The sequence below is a fragment of the Mus pahari genome, chromosome 10, assembly GCF_900095145.1.
Source record: "Mus pahari chromosome 10, PAHARI_EIJ_v1.1, whole genome shotgun sequence".
Lineage (NCBI taxonomy): Eukaryota > Metazoa > Chordata > Mammalia > Rodentia > Muridae > Mus > Mus pahari.
Window position 1 is genome coordinate 89,704,649 of NC_034599.1, and position 18,413 is coordinate 89,723,061.

General features: G+C 39.9%; 1 protein-coding gene across 9 annotated transcripts in view; it reads left to right on the top strand.

Moving 5' to 3' along the window:
• Positions 1 to 18,413, top strand: part of Tfdp2 (transcription factor Dp-2) — a 124,107-nt gene that overhangs the window by 69,484 nt on the left and 36,210 nt on the right. For 8 of the 9 annotated variants that reach the window (XM_029543075.1, XM_029543076.1, XM_029543077.1 and 5 more), the window contains one exon: positions 10,309 to 10,412. In XM_029543075.1, the coding sequence (XP_029398935.1) occupies positions 10,309 to 10,412 (104 nt within the window). Of the gene's footprint in view, positions 1 to 2,782; positions 2,954 to 10,308; positions 10,413 to 18,413 lie in introns of all 9 variants that reach the window. The other variant, XM_029543078.1, reaches the window with a different exon arrangement.

Here is an 18,413-nt window from a genome sequence, read left to right on the forward strand (position 1 = left end):
GAACTCAGAAATCCGCCTGCCTCTGCCTCCCAAGTGCTGGGATTAAAGGCGTGCGCCACCATGCCCGGCAAGACAGGCTTTTTTGTAGTTGAGGCTGGCTACAAACTATATAGTTAAGTACAACCTTAAACATCTAATACTAACTGCTTCCTTCTTAGGGTTGAGATTATAGGCCACTACTATCAGTTTTATGTGGTACAGATGTGGAACCCAGGACTTCATGCTTGTTAAATAAGCACTGTACAGCAGTTTGTTTATTGAGGCAAGGTCTTCTTCCATAACCCAGGCTGACTCACTATGTAGCTTCAAAATAATTTCTTTATACACATATTCCTTAATTCATATCCACTCATATTCTCTTTCCATCTCCATATATCTAGTAGTCTAGATTGGCCTCAGATTTACTATATCGTTGAAGATAGCCTTGAACTTCTGATCCTCATATCTTCATCCCCCAAATGCTGGGGTAATAATTGAGCTCTACCACATTCAATTTGTAAATAGAGAACTTTACTTTTTTGAGACAAGGTCTCAATTAATAGCCTTGCCAGGTCACACACACACACACACACACACACACACACACACACAGAGTTCAGGCTGGCTTCTGACTTGCCACCGTCCTCCTGTTTCAGCCTCCAGAGTACTGGGATTGGGATATAGGCATATGCTACCATCTCTTAATTTCCAATAAGCTTTACCACAGTTAGTATACTGTTCAAAGCATGTGATGGTAGAAGGAATAAGATGTGCTTGTGGGTTTGTCTTCATTGTGAACTCATCATCATAAAACTAATATCTTAGAGAAGCCAGGTTTACCTATGTATTATCTCTGAAGTCAGAAATAGTATCCTCAGAGAGCAACTGATGTAGTTATTCTCACTATCTTACATAGGCATATATAACTTCTAATAATTGATGACTACCTATGAATTCCTCATTGGTGGGGTAGGGGTAAGAGGGAAATTTTTCATGCTGTTTATATTTCTTATTCAAATAAACCTTTTACATTATTCTTGAGGACTACATGAATACTATATTTCAGGTAGCTTTTTTTTCTTAATGTATCCATGGACACTGTGTGTGTGTTTGTGTATACATAATCATGTTACATAGCCGATGCTGGCCTTTAAAGTTCCTATAACCTTTCTTTCTGCCTTGCTTTTCCCAGTGCTGGGATTACAGTTATTTGCTGCCATTCTGGTGAGGACCCAGGAGCTTACTGTATAGTTAACACTGTTTTCTACCAACAGATTTTCAAGTGAATTTTTAGGTGACAGCTCGAAACATGGAATCTAACAACACAGTACTTTGGTTTTGGTAAATGACCCACTTGTGGTGAAAATTTGGCAGATTTTTAATGCTACAAAACCCACTGACTTGGAGTGCTGTCTGAGTGCTAGTAAGAGGGGCACTTTTTTTCTTTTTTTAAAAATTAAAAAAAATTTTTTTAATGTATGCGAGTACACTGTCACTGTCTTCAGACACACCAGAAGAGGACATCTGATCCAGCCCGAGAACCTTTTTTCTTAATGTTTTATTAGTGTATATTAACTATACATAATGGATTTCATTATAACATTTTTACACATGTACATAATATATCTTGATCATAATTATCTCTCACCCCAACTTGCCTTCGTACCTCCATTGCTGCTTCTAATCCCTTTCCTCTTCCCCTGCCTTCTACACACTCACCTCAGTTTGCCTGTGTGACCAGTGAGTCTCCTTAGGGTTGTCTACAGAAACATAAATGAGAGTTTATTTACAGGAAACATGTGCACCTTACAAAGTGACTGTATCACTGGAAAAAAATTCTTGTTCTACTATTGACCATTAAGTGTGTATAAATCTTCAGGGAAAGATGAGGGAGATAGAACTTTTAAAAAGATTTTATATATATGGGTGCTTTGTCTACACACCAGAAGAGGGTGTTAGATCCCGTTTTAGGTGGTTGTGGGTGCTAGGAATTGAACTAAGAATCTCTGAAAGGGCAGTCAGTGCTCTTAACCACTGAGCCATCTCTCCAGCCTCAGAGACAGAATTTGTAATGATAGTATGCAACTGAGTTTGGCCTGGAACTTGCTATATCCTCAAGGCTGGTCTCAAACGCATGATCCTGCCTCAGCCTTCTAACTACTAGGGTTACAGATAGTTTATGAAAATGTGATAGCCTACTGAGAATACCATTTAATACAGATGTGGGTTCTCTCCCCCTTAATATGTTAAATTGAATCTATAGCCTTGTATATCTAGTCAAGCACTCTGACCACTTTAAAAAAAAAAAAAAGTTTTGTTTTGTTTGTTTGAGCTGGATGTGGTGGTGCATACCTTTAATCCCAGCACTTGGTAGGCATAAGCAGGTGGATCTCTGTTGAGTTCAAGGCTGGCCTGGTCTCCATATGACTTACCAGGACTACATAATAGACCCTCTCAAACAAAACAAAAAAGTATTTTTAAACATTTGTCTTGTATGTTTCTGTATGTACATACGCATACTATGCACATGTGTGGAGATCAGAGAAAAATGTGTTTCCCAGGGATCAAAATCAGGTTGGCAGGTATTTCAATCCATCAAAGCGTCTTGCTGGCCTCTTACTTTTTAAGGAAGGATCTCAGTAAGCACTTAGGCAGACCTGGGAATTTCAATCCTCTGCACTCAGATTCTCTAGTAGCTAGGAGTTCAGGCCTTTCACAAGGCCTAGGTATGAATAAGTTTTTAGTACATAATAAATTTTGTACTAATTTGATATATAACAATAAGATTTCTTGCTTTTTGTAGTCTTCTAAAAATACAGGACTGGCAGAAAGGCTCTGTGGGTAAAGGTGTTTGCCACCCAGCCCAGCCTAATGAGTTTTGCTCTCTAGAACCCATGTGGTGGAAGGAGAGAAACAACTGCAAGTTGTCTTCTGATCTCCATGCTTATTGCACACCTGCAATGTATGTATGTAGGTATGTATGTATGTATGTATGTATGTATGTATGTATGTATGTAAAGAACTGTTATTATAGGAAGCTTCGGTGATCCTCCTGTAGTGTATAGATCTTCTTGTCAGTAAGGACACAAATATCCCTCAGAGGTCTGAGTGACCTACTTAGGACGCTATGGATCACAGTGATCCTTTTTTCATTTTCTAAGGAGAAGAACTGCCTGTGATTCCCAATTCATGGATGATTTTTATTCTGTTTGAACTTATGTCCTAAATTATAAAATTTTTAGATAAAAGTTTTTTAAATTTAAGATCTATTTCTAATTATTCTAAACTTTTATAGATAGAAAATCTCTTACTTGAATGTAAATTAAAAACGGTTTATTGTTAATACAATCTGGATGCCATCTGAGAGGAACTCATAGTAAGCTTCGTGAGATTACTTTCCAATTAAGTTTTGAGCATTTTTACAGCCATAAGTTCTGATCCTGTGGTCACACCCAGCCACCTCCATCTCCTGCAACCACTCAGCGGCTGTTTGTCTGAGATAAAGTGTGCTGCTTTCTGCTCCTTCTCTTCACGGGGCCTGTGAACAAAGCTTACTTGACATCTGGCCATGTGTCAGTGACAGTGACGGAATGGTTAGAGATGGGATGAGCATTGAGACACTAGAACATGTACAAAGGGATTGTAGACATGAATTACTAAGCAAGCACCTTCTCTTTTTTAAAGGTAAATTCACTGTGGTAGAAAAACTATTATTTTGTTAATTTGAAACACAGCAGTTCTTCCCAGTCAATTGAAGCACTTTTAAAAACATGAATTTCTACTTAGTTTTTGACTCAGTAGGTGTCTGGTGGATCCCTGAAATGTATTTTGAATGAGAACTCATGTCACTTCTCCCAGTGCAGTGCAGAGTGTAACCAGACACATTGGGGAAGGACAGTTATAATGGACTAGGTGAGCCAGGCTGCAAACGATGTACCAAAATAAGTATTCATCAGGCTGAATGGAAGAGACATGGGAAAATTAAGAATTAAGTATTTCTAAGACTGACTAAGATAATAGAAAAAGAACAAAATCACATTTTGACTAAATATAAAGAATGGAGTGAAGAAGGAGGTAGAGCAGCCTGGTGAGCGAGGCAAGTGTTTGGAGGTGAGTGACTACCATGGTAAAGAGAGGACTAGACGTGTGCCTCATACTTCTTAATAAACGTGTACTAGTGGTTTATAAGAATAGCATGCAATCAGAAATGCAACTGTTAAGTAGTCTATGACTGGCCGGGCGTGGTGGCGCAACACTCGGGAGGCAGAGGCAGGCGGATTTCTGAGTTCGAGGCCAGCCTGGTCTACAGAGTGAGTTCCAGGATAGCCAGGGCTAAACAGAGAAACCCTGTCTCAAAAAAAAAAAAAAAAAAAATAGTCTATGACTGTGTATGAGTGTGCCTGCACCCCCTGTCCCTGTCTGTGTCTCCATCCATCTGTTGACCCAGTATAATGTGTACTTCGGATTGGAGAACAAAAGTAAATCAGTATTACTTTGACTTCCTTCATTTTCATACTAAAAAATTTAAGAGAAAAGGTTTTTAAAGCTGACTACTTCCAAAGCAATATGTGGGGAATTAAATATAAAACAAAACCTGTTGGGTATGGTGACTCATACTGTAATTCCAGCGCTTGGGAAGCTGACACGGAATTACTGGGCGCCAAGGCAAGGCAGGTCTCAGAAAGGAAAGGAAAAGACAGACCTGCTGGCACACACCTTGTAATCCCATTACTTAAGGGGCTGAGTGAGGCCGGAGAGTTGCTAGGAGGCCAGCCTGGGTTGTCTATCTAGTTTCAGGACAGACTAAACTACAAAATGTGATCCTGTCTCAGGGAAAAACAACACACAGCAATAACTATCAAATTGGAAAAAATATTTGTTACAAGCATAACAAAATAATCTTATTCCTTCATTATTTTAAGAGATCCTATAATAAGTGACTAACAGCTAGTAGAAAGACAAGAGAATTCTTAAGAAAAACAATTATATAGAGCCAGGCGTGGAGGTGCACGCCTTTAATCCCAGCACTTGGCAGGCAGAGGCAGGTGGATTTCTGAGTTCAAGGCCGCGGCCTGGTCTACAGAGTGAGTTCCAGGACAGCCAGGGCTATACAGAGAAACCTTGTCTCGAAAAAACAAAAACAAAAACAAACAATTATATAGCTTTTATTTTGTTGGTTGGTTTGAGTTCCCCATATAGCTGAGGATGGCCTTGAACACCTGATTGCTGAGATTACAGTGCACTTTCAGATACACACACACACACACACACACACACACACACCATGGTAAAAATGTAGAAGTTTGGACTTGTAAGAATCTGTTCTACTGTTTTCCTCAGGGGGTCAAACATGGCTGTATATGCTTTTATTTGCTAAGTCGTTTTGCTAGTTCATCCTTTGTATTATCTTAAATTTATTTATTTAAAGACAAAAATCTCACTTTGTAGCCTATTTTGACCTGAAATTCACTATGTAGCAAATACTGGAGTTGAAATTATTTCAACTCTAGTGCTGAGATTATAAGCCTTAGCTTCTATGCCCAGCCTTTTTTGTATTCTTCCTTCTTTGTGGTTGTAAATAATAGGTTATTTCTACTTAAATATATGCATGCATGTCTGTGTGGCACACATAGGCCAGAAGACATCCATTTCTCTGGCGAATGGTTTGAACATATAGACATGTTGCTGTGTGAACAGTGAAGCAAGTAAGTGCTGCTGCCCAGCCTCTGAGAGACACTTGAAGTGGTGGGAATGAATGAGCATGGATGTAACAAGAAGGAAGGAGAGCTGCAGATGATATAGGCTTTATATATCCTTATAAGGATTTAAGACATTTTTTTTCTATTTCAAAAGACATTTTATTGCAAGATGGTATAACTAATTACAAGTTTAAACTATAACTTGTAATTTTAGTCAGGGAGTAAGTTGCTACAAATTACTTATTTAAATGTGATCAGTATATAACTCTGGTCTTATTGGCCAATAGGGTTAAGCCACTAACCATTTAGTGGCTTGTTCATTTCTTAGGAAAGGTACACTGTAATTTCAATAGACAGCAATACAGGAAGAGTTCTTCACACAGACAAGTTCTCACTTAAGGTAATGCTCTCTGGCTGTCTCACTTGAGGTAGATACATTGACATAACTGGCTGAGCTTGAGCCTCTGCAAGTAACTTTAGCTCTTCAATGCACTTGTCAGTGGTCTCCTTTTCCTGCTGTGTAGAAATGCTCTGCTCCACATGCTTCTCCACCAGTCTATCATATGCCCTTGCTCCTTGTACAGAAATATGGTAGTCCAGGCGATTTTTTTTTTTTTTAACCTCCTTATATGCTCTATCTAGCTGTGCCTGGTAAGTGACCTCCACAGCCAGGGCAATGTTATTCCTCTGAACATAGTCTGCTTTCTTATACAACCAAGCTCCACCCATGGGCTGGTTCCATTAGCATTTGTAATTAATCAAGAAAATGCTCTAGAGGTTTGCTTACAGGCCAGTCTTATGGAAATATTTTTTCAGTTCAGATTCTTGTTCTCAGATAACTCTAATTGTGTTAAGTTGACAAACTAACCAGGACTTGGATCCAAATTCAGCAATTTAATCCAGAGGAACATCAGACTCTTGAGTGTATTTAAAGGCATGAGGCTGAGGTCAGTTTATCCAGTAAGGAAAGGTTGATAAATGGGGTTGGAGAACTGAAGCCTGGGGCTTCAGAACAGATCAGAGAGGAGCACCAGCCATCGACAACTGGAGTAGCCAGTTGGCTAGGAGAGGACTAAGGCTTGACCGGATTGCCAAATGGAAAACGGCGTGTCACAGGATGTAGTAAAATCATGTGCAGTGCCACTGAGAGGTTAACTTGAGTTGAAAGTTAAGACTTGATCTTGGATTCAGCAACATGAAGATATTGATAAGAACTATTTAAGTGAAATTTTAAAGAGGAAAATTGGAAGGGGTTCACGAGAATCAGCAGTGTCCATAGATTTTGAGAGTAGTTGGACTGTGGAGGTCAACAGGAATAGGTTGGTAGCTGTAGCTCTTAGCAGTAAGTGGCAGAAAGTACCTTCATGGGCCCTGCCACAGATCTAACACAAGAGGTTTATTGGGGGAGAGGGTCAAAGGGGCCATAAGACAGGGACAGAATGGAGGGGTGCATGATGTCAACAGGGTCTTTTTAAAGGTGTGCAAGCTGCCTAGGAAAATAAGAAACTCACGGTGACAGTGGAAGAGGTGCACCGTACCTGGCCGTGACGGCGATGATGTAAGCTGCTGGCACTGAGTCACATTATGCCTGGTTAAGAAAAGTTGGATTTTTTTGTTTTGTTTGCTTTCAAGATAGAAGAAATAATGTATGTTTGCGTGCTGAGATTGATCCAGTAAAGTGAAAGATTGTTTTGATTCAGGAGACCTTTAAAGGGACTAGAGTAACATAATGTAGACCAGTAAATGAAATAGCTGGCTTAAAAATAATAGAGCTGGTTGAAGTAACAGATAAGGAAGAGCCAAGAGGAATGCATGACCTATATTACACTTCTTACTAATAAACATACATTTGCTTATACCGTTTTCTCTCTTTAAGTCAGGTCTTCCTATAGACCAGGTTGATCACAAACTTGCTTTGTAGCTCAAGATGTCCTTGAACTCTTAGTCCTGCTGCCCTCTTCTCAGGAGGTGGGACTATAGCCATGGGTCTCCACATCTGGCTTTCTCCTTCATTTTTGTATAAAAGTATAACTTACAGGCAGTCAGATGGCTGATGGGTGAAGGTACTTACCACATAAGCCAGGCATCCAGGAACCCATATGAAAGTGATAGGAAAGAACTGACTACACAAAGCTGTCGCTGAGAACTCCACACAGGTGCCATGGTGTGTACTTAACAACCCACTAATTATTATTAATAAAGAAATTTAAAAATATATAATGTACAAGAGAATTAACCCTTCTTAGCTTGGACTTTTAGTTCCACAAACACTATCACAATGTAGGTCCCACTTTGTTTGTGACATGGTCTAACTGTTTAGTTATGGCCAGCATGGAACTCATAACTCACAGCAGTCATTCCCCTTAGCCTCAAGAGTGTTGACATTACAGGTGTGGACACTTTGCCAGCAAATTATCATCTTAAACTGTGTTTGTTTGTTTGCTTGTTGAGACAGTCTCTTTGTGTAGTCATGGAACTCACTATGTAAATCAGGCTGGTCTTGAACTCAGAGATCTACCTGCCTCTGCCTCTCAGATGCTGGCATTAAAGGTGTGCATCACCACGCCCAGCCATTTTATACTTTTATTAAGAGCTGTAGGTTGGTTTAGACTGTGAAACCGAAACCTCTGCATGCAGATTTTTTTCATATTTATGGAGATTTTATTTCCTTTATTTGAGAAACTTAAGTCTTGGGTACATCAAAACCAATTTCTGGGGTGGGGGTGGGGAAACAGAACCTACAATAGAAAAAAAAATGTTATCATCTGGACCACAACAGAACCCAGAGAATATATTCTTATAATTGAAAAATTATAGGTGCTTCATAATTGACCTTCTGATACAATTTGCAACTTGGTTCTTGGTGTGGAAGTCCACAAACTCAGATGTCTTCAGACCTTAGCTGGATGCCATGAGGGGTTATTTGGCTTTTGACTCTTTTTTCCTGTCTTAAGAGGTGGCAGCAGCAGCAGTGCCCACCTCTGGGCAGCTTCTTTCTTGGCATGATGAGCCTGCATGCAGACTTTTAAAATTACATTTATTTATGCATGTGCATGCACATATTTATATGTACACTCACTTTCCTTTTACCATGCCAGTCCCAGGGATCAAATTTAGGTCCTTAAATTTAGCAGCAAGTGCCTTAATTCACTGAACCATCTTGCTTCCAATTCTAGATCCTTCTACAAGGATTACAGGTATACACTGCCATGTACATCATCAATCTTGAGAAAATAAAGATATAATTTAGACTGTTTGATAGGAAGTTTGGCATCCAGTTGGAAAAGTTAGGAAATCCTGTCTGGGCTGATAAGTTTTTAGAATTTTATGCAAGAGACTAAGCTAGGTTCTGGAATACAGTTAGGGCAACCTAGTTCATTGACTGTAAAGCTACAATTAAGTAAGTTTTATGAGATGCCCAGAGGCCTGTCCAACACCTAGACCACAGAAGCTCAGCACAATTTTTCAGGGTAAGATGACATTTAGAGTAGAATAGTGTGCACGTTACTAACTTAATTAAACTTCAGTTTCTTCATGTATGAAACCTGTTTTACACTTTCACTTACAGCATAGTGGAATCCCTGATGAGATGTATGGGTCAGAACATTTTAAAAGGGATAGAAAGAATATAAGAGGTACAGGTTGGGGCAGAGTGCTTGGGGATGTTGTCTTCTGGGTGTGTCAAGGCTGTGATATTCTCAAACTCACAACAGCTATAATTACCTATATAAGACCTACACAAGATTGGGCCTGTCAGCATCTCATCATGGGCGGGAGAGGGACTCATGAGTGTGTCCCCACCCAGGGTCTGTAGGTTGTTAATGGCTATTAGAGGAGGTAGAGATGTTTGTTTCAGTGGCATAACCCTGGTAAGGTGCCCATGCTCCTAGCCTCCCACTTCTAATGGAACCTACGGGGCTGGAGGTTGGGGTGGAGAGTGGAGGGATGAAATGAAAGAGAAAGGGGGTCAGTAGTAGTTGGAGGAAAACAAGGGAGAATAAGGAAGAGCAGGTGAATATGATCAAACATATGCATATAAGAAAATGTTAAAATGAAACTCATTATGTGTAATATATGATATAAAACCATACATTTTAAGTGGCTAACTTTAAGAAGCAAGTAACAAAAGACACTGCTTCTGGTACAATAGCAATATCACAAAAAAATATTTTAAAACATCTGCTTCATGATGCTCTAACTTTGTTGTTAAGTAGACAAGCTATTTTATAAATTTCCTGTTAAATACAAATAAGATTATTTACCAGAACTGCTTATATTCACTTTAACAAAGAGGTTTGTATGTATTTCAATTAAGACTTTTTGGTTTTTTATTTTGTTTGGTTTTTCCAGATAGGGTTTCTCTGTATTGCTGGCTATCCTGGAACTCACTCTATAGACTAAACTGGTCTCAAACTCAGAGACCTACCTGCCTCTGCCTCCTAAGTGCTGGGATTAAAAGTGTGCACTACTGCGCCAGATATACAGTGTCTCCAAATGTAAATTAGTAGAACGGAATAGGACCATTGGGGTGTGTGTGTGTGTGTGTGTGTGTGTGTGTGTGTGTGTGTGTGTGTGTGTAAGTCAACTTGATACTGCAGAAGACTGACTTCTTACTTATCTGTCTTTTCAGGTAACATTTCACTTGTTGCCTTTCCAGTTTCAAGCACCAACTCACCAACAAAGATTTTACCGAAAACCTTAGGGCCAATAAATGTGAATGTTGGACCCCAAATGGTAAGAAAATTATTAAATTTCAGAATTGACACTTTGCTCAGGCAAGACTAATTTATAGATAATTATGCTGAAGATGTTTGATCAAATATTCTAATTTAGTTATCTCATTTATCCTAAATAAAAGTTTTGTTTTTATCTCAGTATAATTATTAATTTATATTAATAAATATTAATAAATGTTTTGTATTCTTATGTTTAATTTTAACATTTCAATCTGTGGGTTCTGAATGTGTAATATTAAGGTTTTTCTCCCTTTATGAGGCCTTTTTTAACTTTTGTTGTTTAATTAACTTGAAATCTATTGTATTCTACCAGTCTTAACAACTTTTGTGGAAACCATGTGTGCGCATATAAATTGAGTTGTAACTGAATAGTTGAATTTATACTTTGGAGTTACAGATTTCAGGTTTTTCATTAAATTAAATAATTAAAGATTATTATAGGTAAACTCATGCTTGAACTCACATTTTGGGAGGCAGAGGCTGGAGGATCACCACAAGTTCCAGGATAACCAGTCTGTTTAGTGAGTTCCAATCCAAAGAATTACATAGTGAAACCCTGACTGGAGAGAGAGGCACAGGGTAGAGACAGGGAGAGAACAGGTAGAAAGGAAGTTGCATGTGTACAAATAACCAAGGAAGCAACTGTATGCCATTTTAATTCTCAACCCTAAACATACTAGATGAAAAATAAGTATGCATATGTTTCTTTAAAGGCGTTTATTATTCCTGCTAGAGCTTGAAATATGTAGTCCTCTCAGAAAACCTTGTCTATAATTACAGTTGCATTAGACCACTCTGACCAACTAGGTGTAGTGGCACATGCCTGTAATCCTAGCGCTTGGGAGGCAGAGGCAGTCGGATCTCTGTAAATTCCAGGCCAGTCTGGTCTACAAAGCAAGTTCAAGAACAGCCAGGACTATTACAAAGAGAAACCATGTCTCCAAAAACCAAACCAAACCAAAACAAAACAAAATCACTCTGCTCAGGTTTGATGATTCTTACCTGCAAGCCCTGCTCTCAGGAAACTGAGGTAGGAGGATCTTAGTGCATTTGAAGCCAGGAGGACTCTCTGAAAACACCTGCTATGGGGACGTGAGAGATGGCTCAGTCTTTAAAAGCACTCACTACTGCAGGGACTGACTTGATTCCCAGCCCCTATTTCTGAGGCTCACAACTGTCTGATCGTCAGGGGATCCAGCACCCTCTTCTGGCCTCCATGGCATCAGGCGTGTAAGTGGTACACAGATGTACATGCAAGCAAGATACCCATACATAGAAAATACCTACTGTTAAAAACAAACAGACCACCACCACCAACAACAACAAAACCCATAAAATATCTTAAATCTTAATATTTTTATTTTAAATTATTTATTTACCGTATGTATACATGTGGACTTAAACACATGCCACAACATACAACACGTGTAGAGGTCAGAGGATAACTTGCAGGAATAGGTTCTGTCCTTTCACTGTGTGGTGTCTAGGACTCGGAAATTAGGTTGTCAGGCTTGATGACAAATGCCTTCCCAGTGAATCATTTCAAAGGGGCTATACGTAAATATTAGAGTAATTCTCACTTATAGAACAGTACCAATACATTTTGCTTATGACACAGAGCATTCTGTGGACTACTTTGAATTCAGTTTAAATAGAACTATCTTTTAACATTCTTACTGGTTTCATGTAGTCTTTAAGGTAATATAAGCAGGACATTTCCTTGGGTCAGTTGAAGACTGTTAATCATCTGAAATTTTCAAGTTAATGATAAAACACAACTTACTATAAGTATGTGAAGAATGTGATCGAGCTCTAAACCCCATAGAGACTGAGACTCAAATAAATTGTCCCCACTTGAAAGTAGCTCAGGAGAGATTCTCAAACAGCAGGTAAGCATTTGCCCTTCTCTGTCAGCCACTACAGTAGATACAGATAAGACATTTTGCTAAAGTCTGTACTTTGAAATGGAACTATGTAAATACTAAAATTCCTTAGTCATCACCTGTGTGGCTCTAAGGTGCCTGTGTACAGTGCAGGCATGGTAGTCACGCCTTCAGAGGGTACAGATGGCACCACCTTGGCAGCAGCATCCCTGTGCCATCTCCACTAGGCTACAGAATGCTGATGCCACTTAGATTTTAAAGAACCTTTCAGGGAGCCTCGGGGACTAGGTAGAGAACTATTACTACGGCCACTGAAGAGAGACCTCATTAGGATGCTGAGGGGAAGCTATGGGAATGGGGCCACCCTCAAACTAATTGCCACCAGCAATAGGGCCACCACCCTTAGCAACTTGAATACTTCCTTTGGAATTTTAAGGACTTTACTGGGGCTAAACCTGAATTTGTAGGTTCTAAACTGAAAAGAATTTTAGGCCTAATCAGTGTATAAACCAGATTTGTAGATTTTATTAAACATACTGTATTTTGATAGAATTTTATGTGAATGGATATTTTTCTTGTGTGTGTATCTGTGCATCATGTGCAAGCAGTACCCAGGACAGTCAGAACAAGGCATGAATTCTCCAGAAATGATGTTAACAGGCTGTTTTGAGTAACCATGTAGGTGCTGGGAATCCACTCATAGTCTTCTCTCCAGCCCCACTATTAAAGATATTTTGTGACAGGTTTGACATCAGGGTTAGGAGGGAGATGCACAGAGTAAAGTAAGGCACATTGGAGAGTATGCTATAGGGTGCTCTGTGAGTAGCAGCTCCTAGATTTGACAGTAGTTAGATGAAGCATTTTTGTGGGATTGAAGTTAGTTTGTTATCCCAAGGGGCACCTGATAGTTGATAAGATAAAATCCTAGCTCACAGCAATGCAGGAAACAATTTCTCTGAGGTTCTCAGGCAAAGTCTGGGGAATGGAATGGGGGCCCACCAAAGGCCATACACATCCAAGCTTTAGGACTAGTTTATTGTTACCTTAAGATAAAAATGATTACATGAAGAAAATATTTCTATGTTTCTAACTTTCATAGCAAATGCTAATGAGCTGGAGTTCTTACTTTTCATTTGGCAGAAAACTTTAATCCTGGGTGGCAGCTACTCATGTCCCCCAAATTTCCCTGTCTCTCCTGCCTCAGTGGTGTAGAGAAAAAGCATTCTACAGTATAGCTCCTACAGCCCCATGGGAAGATGGTGTGGGCTGAGACCTTACAGACATCAAGTCCCTCAGAAGCAAATTGGTAAAAACAGTTAACTCTGATTAATGCTGATTTCAGCAAGCTTGTGTAGTGCCTCTGCCTTATTACAGAAGCAGCCGCTGGAGGCCCTGGGGTTTATCCCTAGCTGTGCAGCAGCATACCTGGTCAAGACAGTGTCATATCAGAAATGTGTGTGTCTACTTCTAAGCTGCTTTGTTTGTCTTCCTTCCTTGATTACATTTAATCCAAGGTCTCTGGCTCTAAGGAGTTGGCAGTGTTGAGGGAAGTTGTGAATTCTGCTTTAGTAACAGTGTTGTACAAGTGAGACATAGAGTTCTTAGGATAGTTTTGTGAAGATTCCTCTTGTAGGAATATAGCAGTAAATAGGCTGATGAAATACTCCAGTCTATTAACTAAGCTCATACCTTACATGACCATAAGTTTGATGGACTAACTATTCACTTGGATTTCTTAGTTAACATGAACACTTTATATTAGCAGCTTTAAAGAACTAGAACTTAATATTGCTTTTTTTTTTTTTCTGGTTTTTTTAAGACAGGGTTTCTCTGTATAGCCCTGGCTGTCCTGGAACTCACTCTGTAGACCAGGCTGGTCTCAAACTCAGAAATCTGCCTGCCTCTGCCTCCCAAGTGCTGGGATTAAAGGCATGCACCACCAGCGCCCGGCTTAATATTGCATTTTTAAGAATTGCATAGGTAAACACCTTAAACAAGAGTTGAAACATATATTCGTAGTATGTTGTAATGAAATATAGCCTTAATCTGTATCAATATACAAAACCCATTCTTTGGTCTAAAAGTAGATTCAACAATCTACCCTTTTATCCTGTTATTTCTAACTCCCTCCTCTTTCTCTATGTCTATGTGAGAGAGAGAGAGAGAGAGAGAGAGAGAGAGAGAGAGAGAGAGAGAGAGAGAGAGAGAGAGAAAACAAATTCCTGAATCTAACCTCCCTGACCAAGACCACTAATAATTCTCCCACCGAGTAACCAAATCCATCCACATCACTTTTGGGAAATGGGGCGTCATTCTCTTAAAATTGCTTCCTGCTGTCTGGAAGTGTCACTCCCTTTTAGGAGTCCATATAAAATTGGGACATGGCCAGTCTCAAGAAAGCTAGCTGTAACATTTGGTGTCCATTCCCTCTGCGATGGGAAAGTGCAGGGCTTAGATGAAGTCCTGACTGTTTGGCTGGAAGTAGCAGGATGCTGGAATAAATATGTCTCAGCATCCGTCTGTCTCAGCATCCTCTCAGCATCCTTTTCATCATCCTCCAGGGTGAGTCTTGTCAGGGCCGTTTTGACATCACTGGTGTTTGGTTGTTTGTCTCTGTGAACATAAAAGCTTTTAACTGTAATACACGCTTTTGCATTGATGCATGTTTGGAATGTGCAGTATGTACAGTTCAATTAAAGGTGATTCTCTGTTTGAGCAGGCAACAGTTAGTTTGGACTACATAACCAACTTATAAATTTTCATCTATGCCATTTGAAGGGTGCCATGTAATAATCCCTGAAGATTCTGTAGCCAACAAGATCTATTGGCTTTACAGAGACACTGTCATGTGTCAGCCAGTCTCAGAGATGTCCCCATGTACAGAGGTCAGCACAAACTTTACCTGTTTTATTCTTCTTGGTTTCTTCCATCCTGCCTTTAGCCTAGATCTTCAGGAGATCTGGCCCTGTCAGATCTAATCTTTATTATAATGGAATCCCTAGCTTTTCTCCTGTTAAAACCAAGGCAAAGCCTCTTCTCTAACGTAACATATTTCCTATCTTCCATTAAAGACATCCTTATAATCTACAGGCTGGTTTATTTCAAGTTTTCCCCCATAGCCCAATGTCTCTCAATAGCTCTTGTTTTTTACTCCTTTGAAGTATAGCTAAGTCCTTTCACAATTGTCCAACTTGTAGGATTATGAAATATGCCAGTAACATGTTTTCTGCCATATTATCTAAAATACTGTATTTTAAGAATACATATATTAAAGCATCATCAACTTCAGTCTGTAAAGGCATTTCCAAGATAGCCACCATCTCTAATAGATGTGCAATCTCACAATCAGCCTTTTTAGAATTCAAGGCAGAAACATTGAAATCTTGAGTATCAATTGTATGGTGTATTAAAATATGTACATATGTTAATTCTCCAAACTCTATAAAATGAAATACATAATCTATTGTATGACATTGTTCTGAACATAATCTTTATTCTTAACTCCGCATACTCTTTATTTAGGAATTTAATAGGCTGGCATTCTGCAATCTTGTCACTAGATGGCTCTGTAGGCTTTAGATTGGATTCCTCCAAAGATCCTTTTTCTGAGAGGATTTTACTATTTCAATCTTTTCCTTTTGTAAGTTTGCTTTCTTTTGATTTTTAAAAAAGGCATATATAAAATTGCAATTATTATTGAAAAAATAATTTGTATGCTGATAAGTGATGGGGTCTAGATGCATTGTGTCATTGTGTTTTCCATTTTTTAACACAGGAGGCATTTTTCTTTTTAATCTCTCTCTTCTTAATGACTTTCCAAGTATCTTACCCAGTCTGTTGAGTTTTCTGTTTTTCTCTCTTTTCCGTGTATCTGTAGCTGGTGCCTGCCAAGTCTCCCAGCCACTCAGCTAACTCTTTGCGCTGGCTGTTAGCTTCCTCTCCCACTGATTTGGTCAGTCCCTCCCTCTGTCTGACTGCTGCAGGCTGCGTCTCCCCCCCCCCCCCCCAAACTTGCTTTCATGCTTCCCAATCCTTCCCCTGTTGTGCTTGGGAGGAGATGGTCTGAGGCACCAGCACCGCCAGCTGAGTTAGCTCATGGCCTCCTCTTAAAAGAGCCTCTCAGGCTAGGAAACCGCTCTGCTCCAGGAGGTGTGTGGGAACACAGGGGTTTTTCTCAGACTCTAAGTCTGGATTCTCAGAAGCCTGGACACTAGATACCATCGGTACCCAGCCTCTTGGTTTCCAGAATAATGACTCTGAGACTTTTTATTTATAAATAAAGCCTAGGCCATAAGCTTTGGCTTGTTCTCTGAATGGCCTGTAACTTATATAACCCATATATTCTGGTCTGTGTCCACCACATGGCTAGTTACCCCTCGTCAGTTTTGCCACCCTCCCACCTTGACCCTTACCCATAGTTCCTATCTTTCTCTGGGAGATGTTCCACCTTCTAATCCTGGCTCAGCTCATTGGCCATCAGATTTTTATTGACAGGAGATGCTTCTACACAATACATGAGAGATTCTTTCTACGTATGGTATAGGAACATGATTTATATTAACCCCCATTCCAGCATGGAAGAAATTTTGTGAACTTTTATAGTCATATACATTGATAGGAATAGGAACATCAGCTAGCAGGGTTGGTGGATGCTAGTGATATACTAAGTTAATATATTACAAGTTTTTAACTTAATAACTGGAAAACATAGAGGTGCACAGTAAGTAGCCTACCAGCACTTAGTAGGTAGAAGCAGGAAAGTCAGGAGTTGAATAATTATCTCTAAGCAAATACTTCTAAATCCATACACATCAATAATTCGGGATATTACATGATACAGTGCATTTTAGGATGGTCTTAAGGCCTATGCTGCTTTGTAGCCAGGAATGACCTTGAATTTCTGGTCCTCCAGCTGCCCCTTCCAAATGCTAGGATTACAAGTATGGGACATCATATCCAGCATATGTGCTGTGGGGATTAGTAGGGATCAAACACAGAACTTCATGCATACTAGGCAAGCACTCTACTTAAACTGAGCTATATCCCCGGCCTCAGTGATACACTGGGTAGCCAGAATAGTTTGACTTGCTATGTAGGTAGGTAGGCCAGGCTGACCTTGAACTTTTGTGAGCCACCAGGTGGTTGATGGGAATTGAGCTCAAGACTTCTAGAAGAGCAGTGAATGCTCTTAACCAGAGCCGTCATCTCTCCAGCCCTGACCTTGAACTTTTGGTGATCCTTTTTGTCTATCTCTCAAGTGCTGGGATGATAGGCATATGCCACAGTGCTACTTGTTTAATAGTATGAGGTAAAGTTGAGAGAGGGAAGAATGAAGATTGAATTACATTTGTCAGTGTAAAATACAACTCTCATTTAAAAGGAAATGAGTTTATTTTGAGACAAATACAAGTGGCCCATGGCTTGAGATTCAAGTTATTCCAAATGACTTGTTCCCCTGTAGAAGTACTTACATGGATTCTTTTTTTCTTTTCCTTTTTTTAAAAACTGGATATTTTATTTATTCACATTTCAGATGTTATCCGCTTTTCCATTTTCCCCTCCGGAAACCCCCTACCCCATCTCCCTCCCCTTGCTTCTATAAGGGTGCTCACCCACCCACCCATTCCTGCCTCCCTGCCCTGACATTCCCCTATACTGGAGCATTGAGCCTTCACAGGACCAAGGTCCTCATCTCCCACTGATGCCCGACAAGGCCATCCTCTGCTAGATATGTGACTGGAGCCATGCATTGCTCCATGTGTACTCCTTGGTTGGTGGTTTAGTGCCTGGGAACTCAGGGGTGTCTGGTTGGTTGATATTGTTGTTCTTCCTATAGAGTTATAAACCCCTTCAGCTCCTTCAGTTTCTTTCTCTAGCTCCCTCCTTGGGAATCATGTGCTCAGTCCAATGGATGGCTGTGAGCATCCACCTCTGTATTTGTCAGGCTCTGGCAGAGCCTCTCAGAAGACAGCTATATCATGCTCCTGTCAGCAAGCACTTGTTCGCATCCACAATAGTGTCTGGGTTTGGTGACTGTGTATGGGATGGATCCCCAGGTGGGGCAGTCTCTGGATGGCCTTTCCTTCAGTCTCTGCTCCACACTTTGTCTCCATATT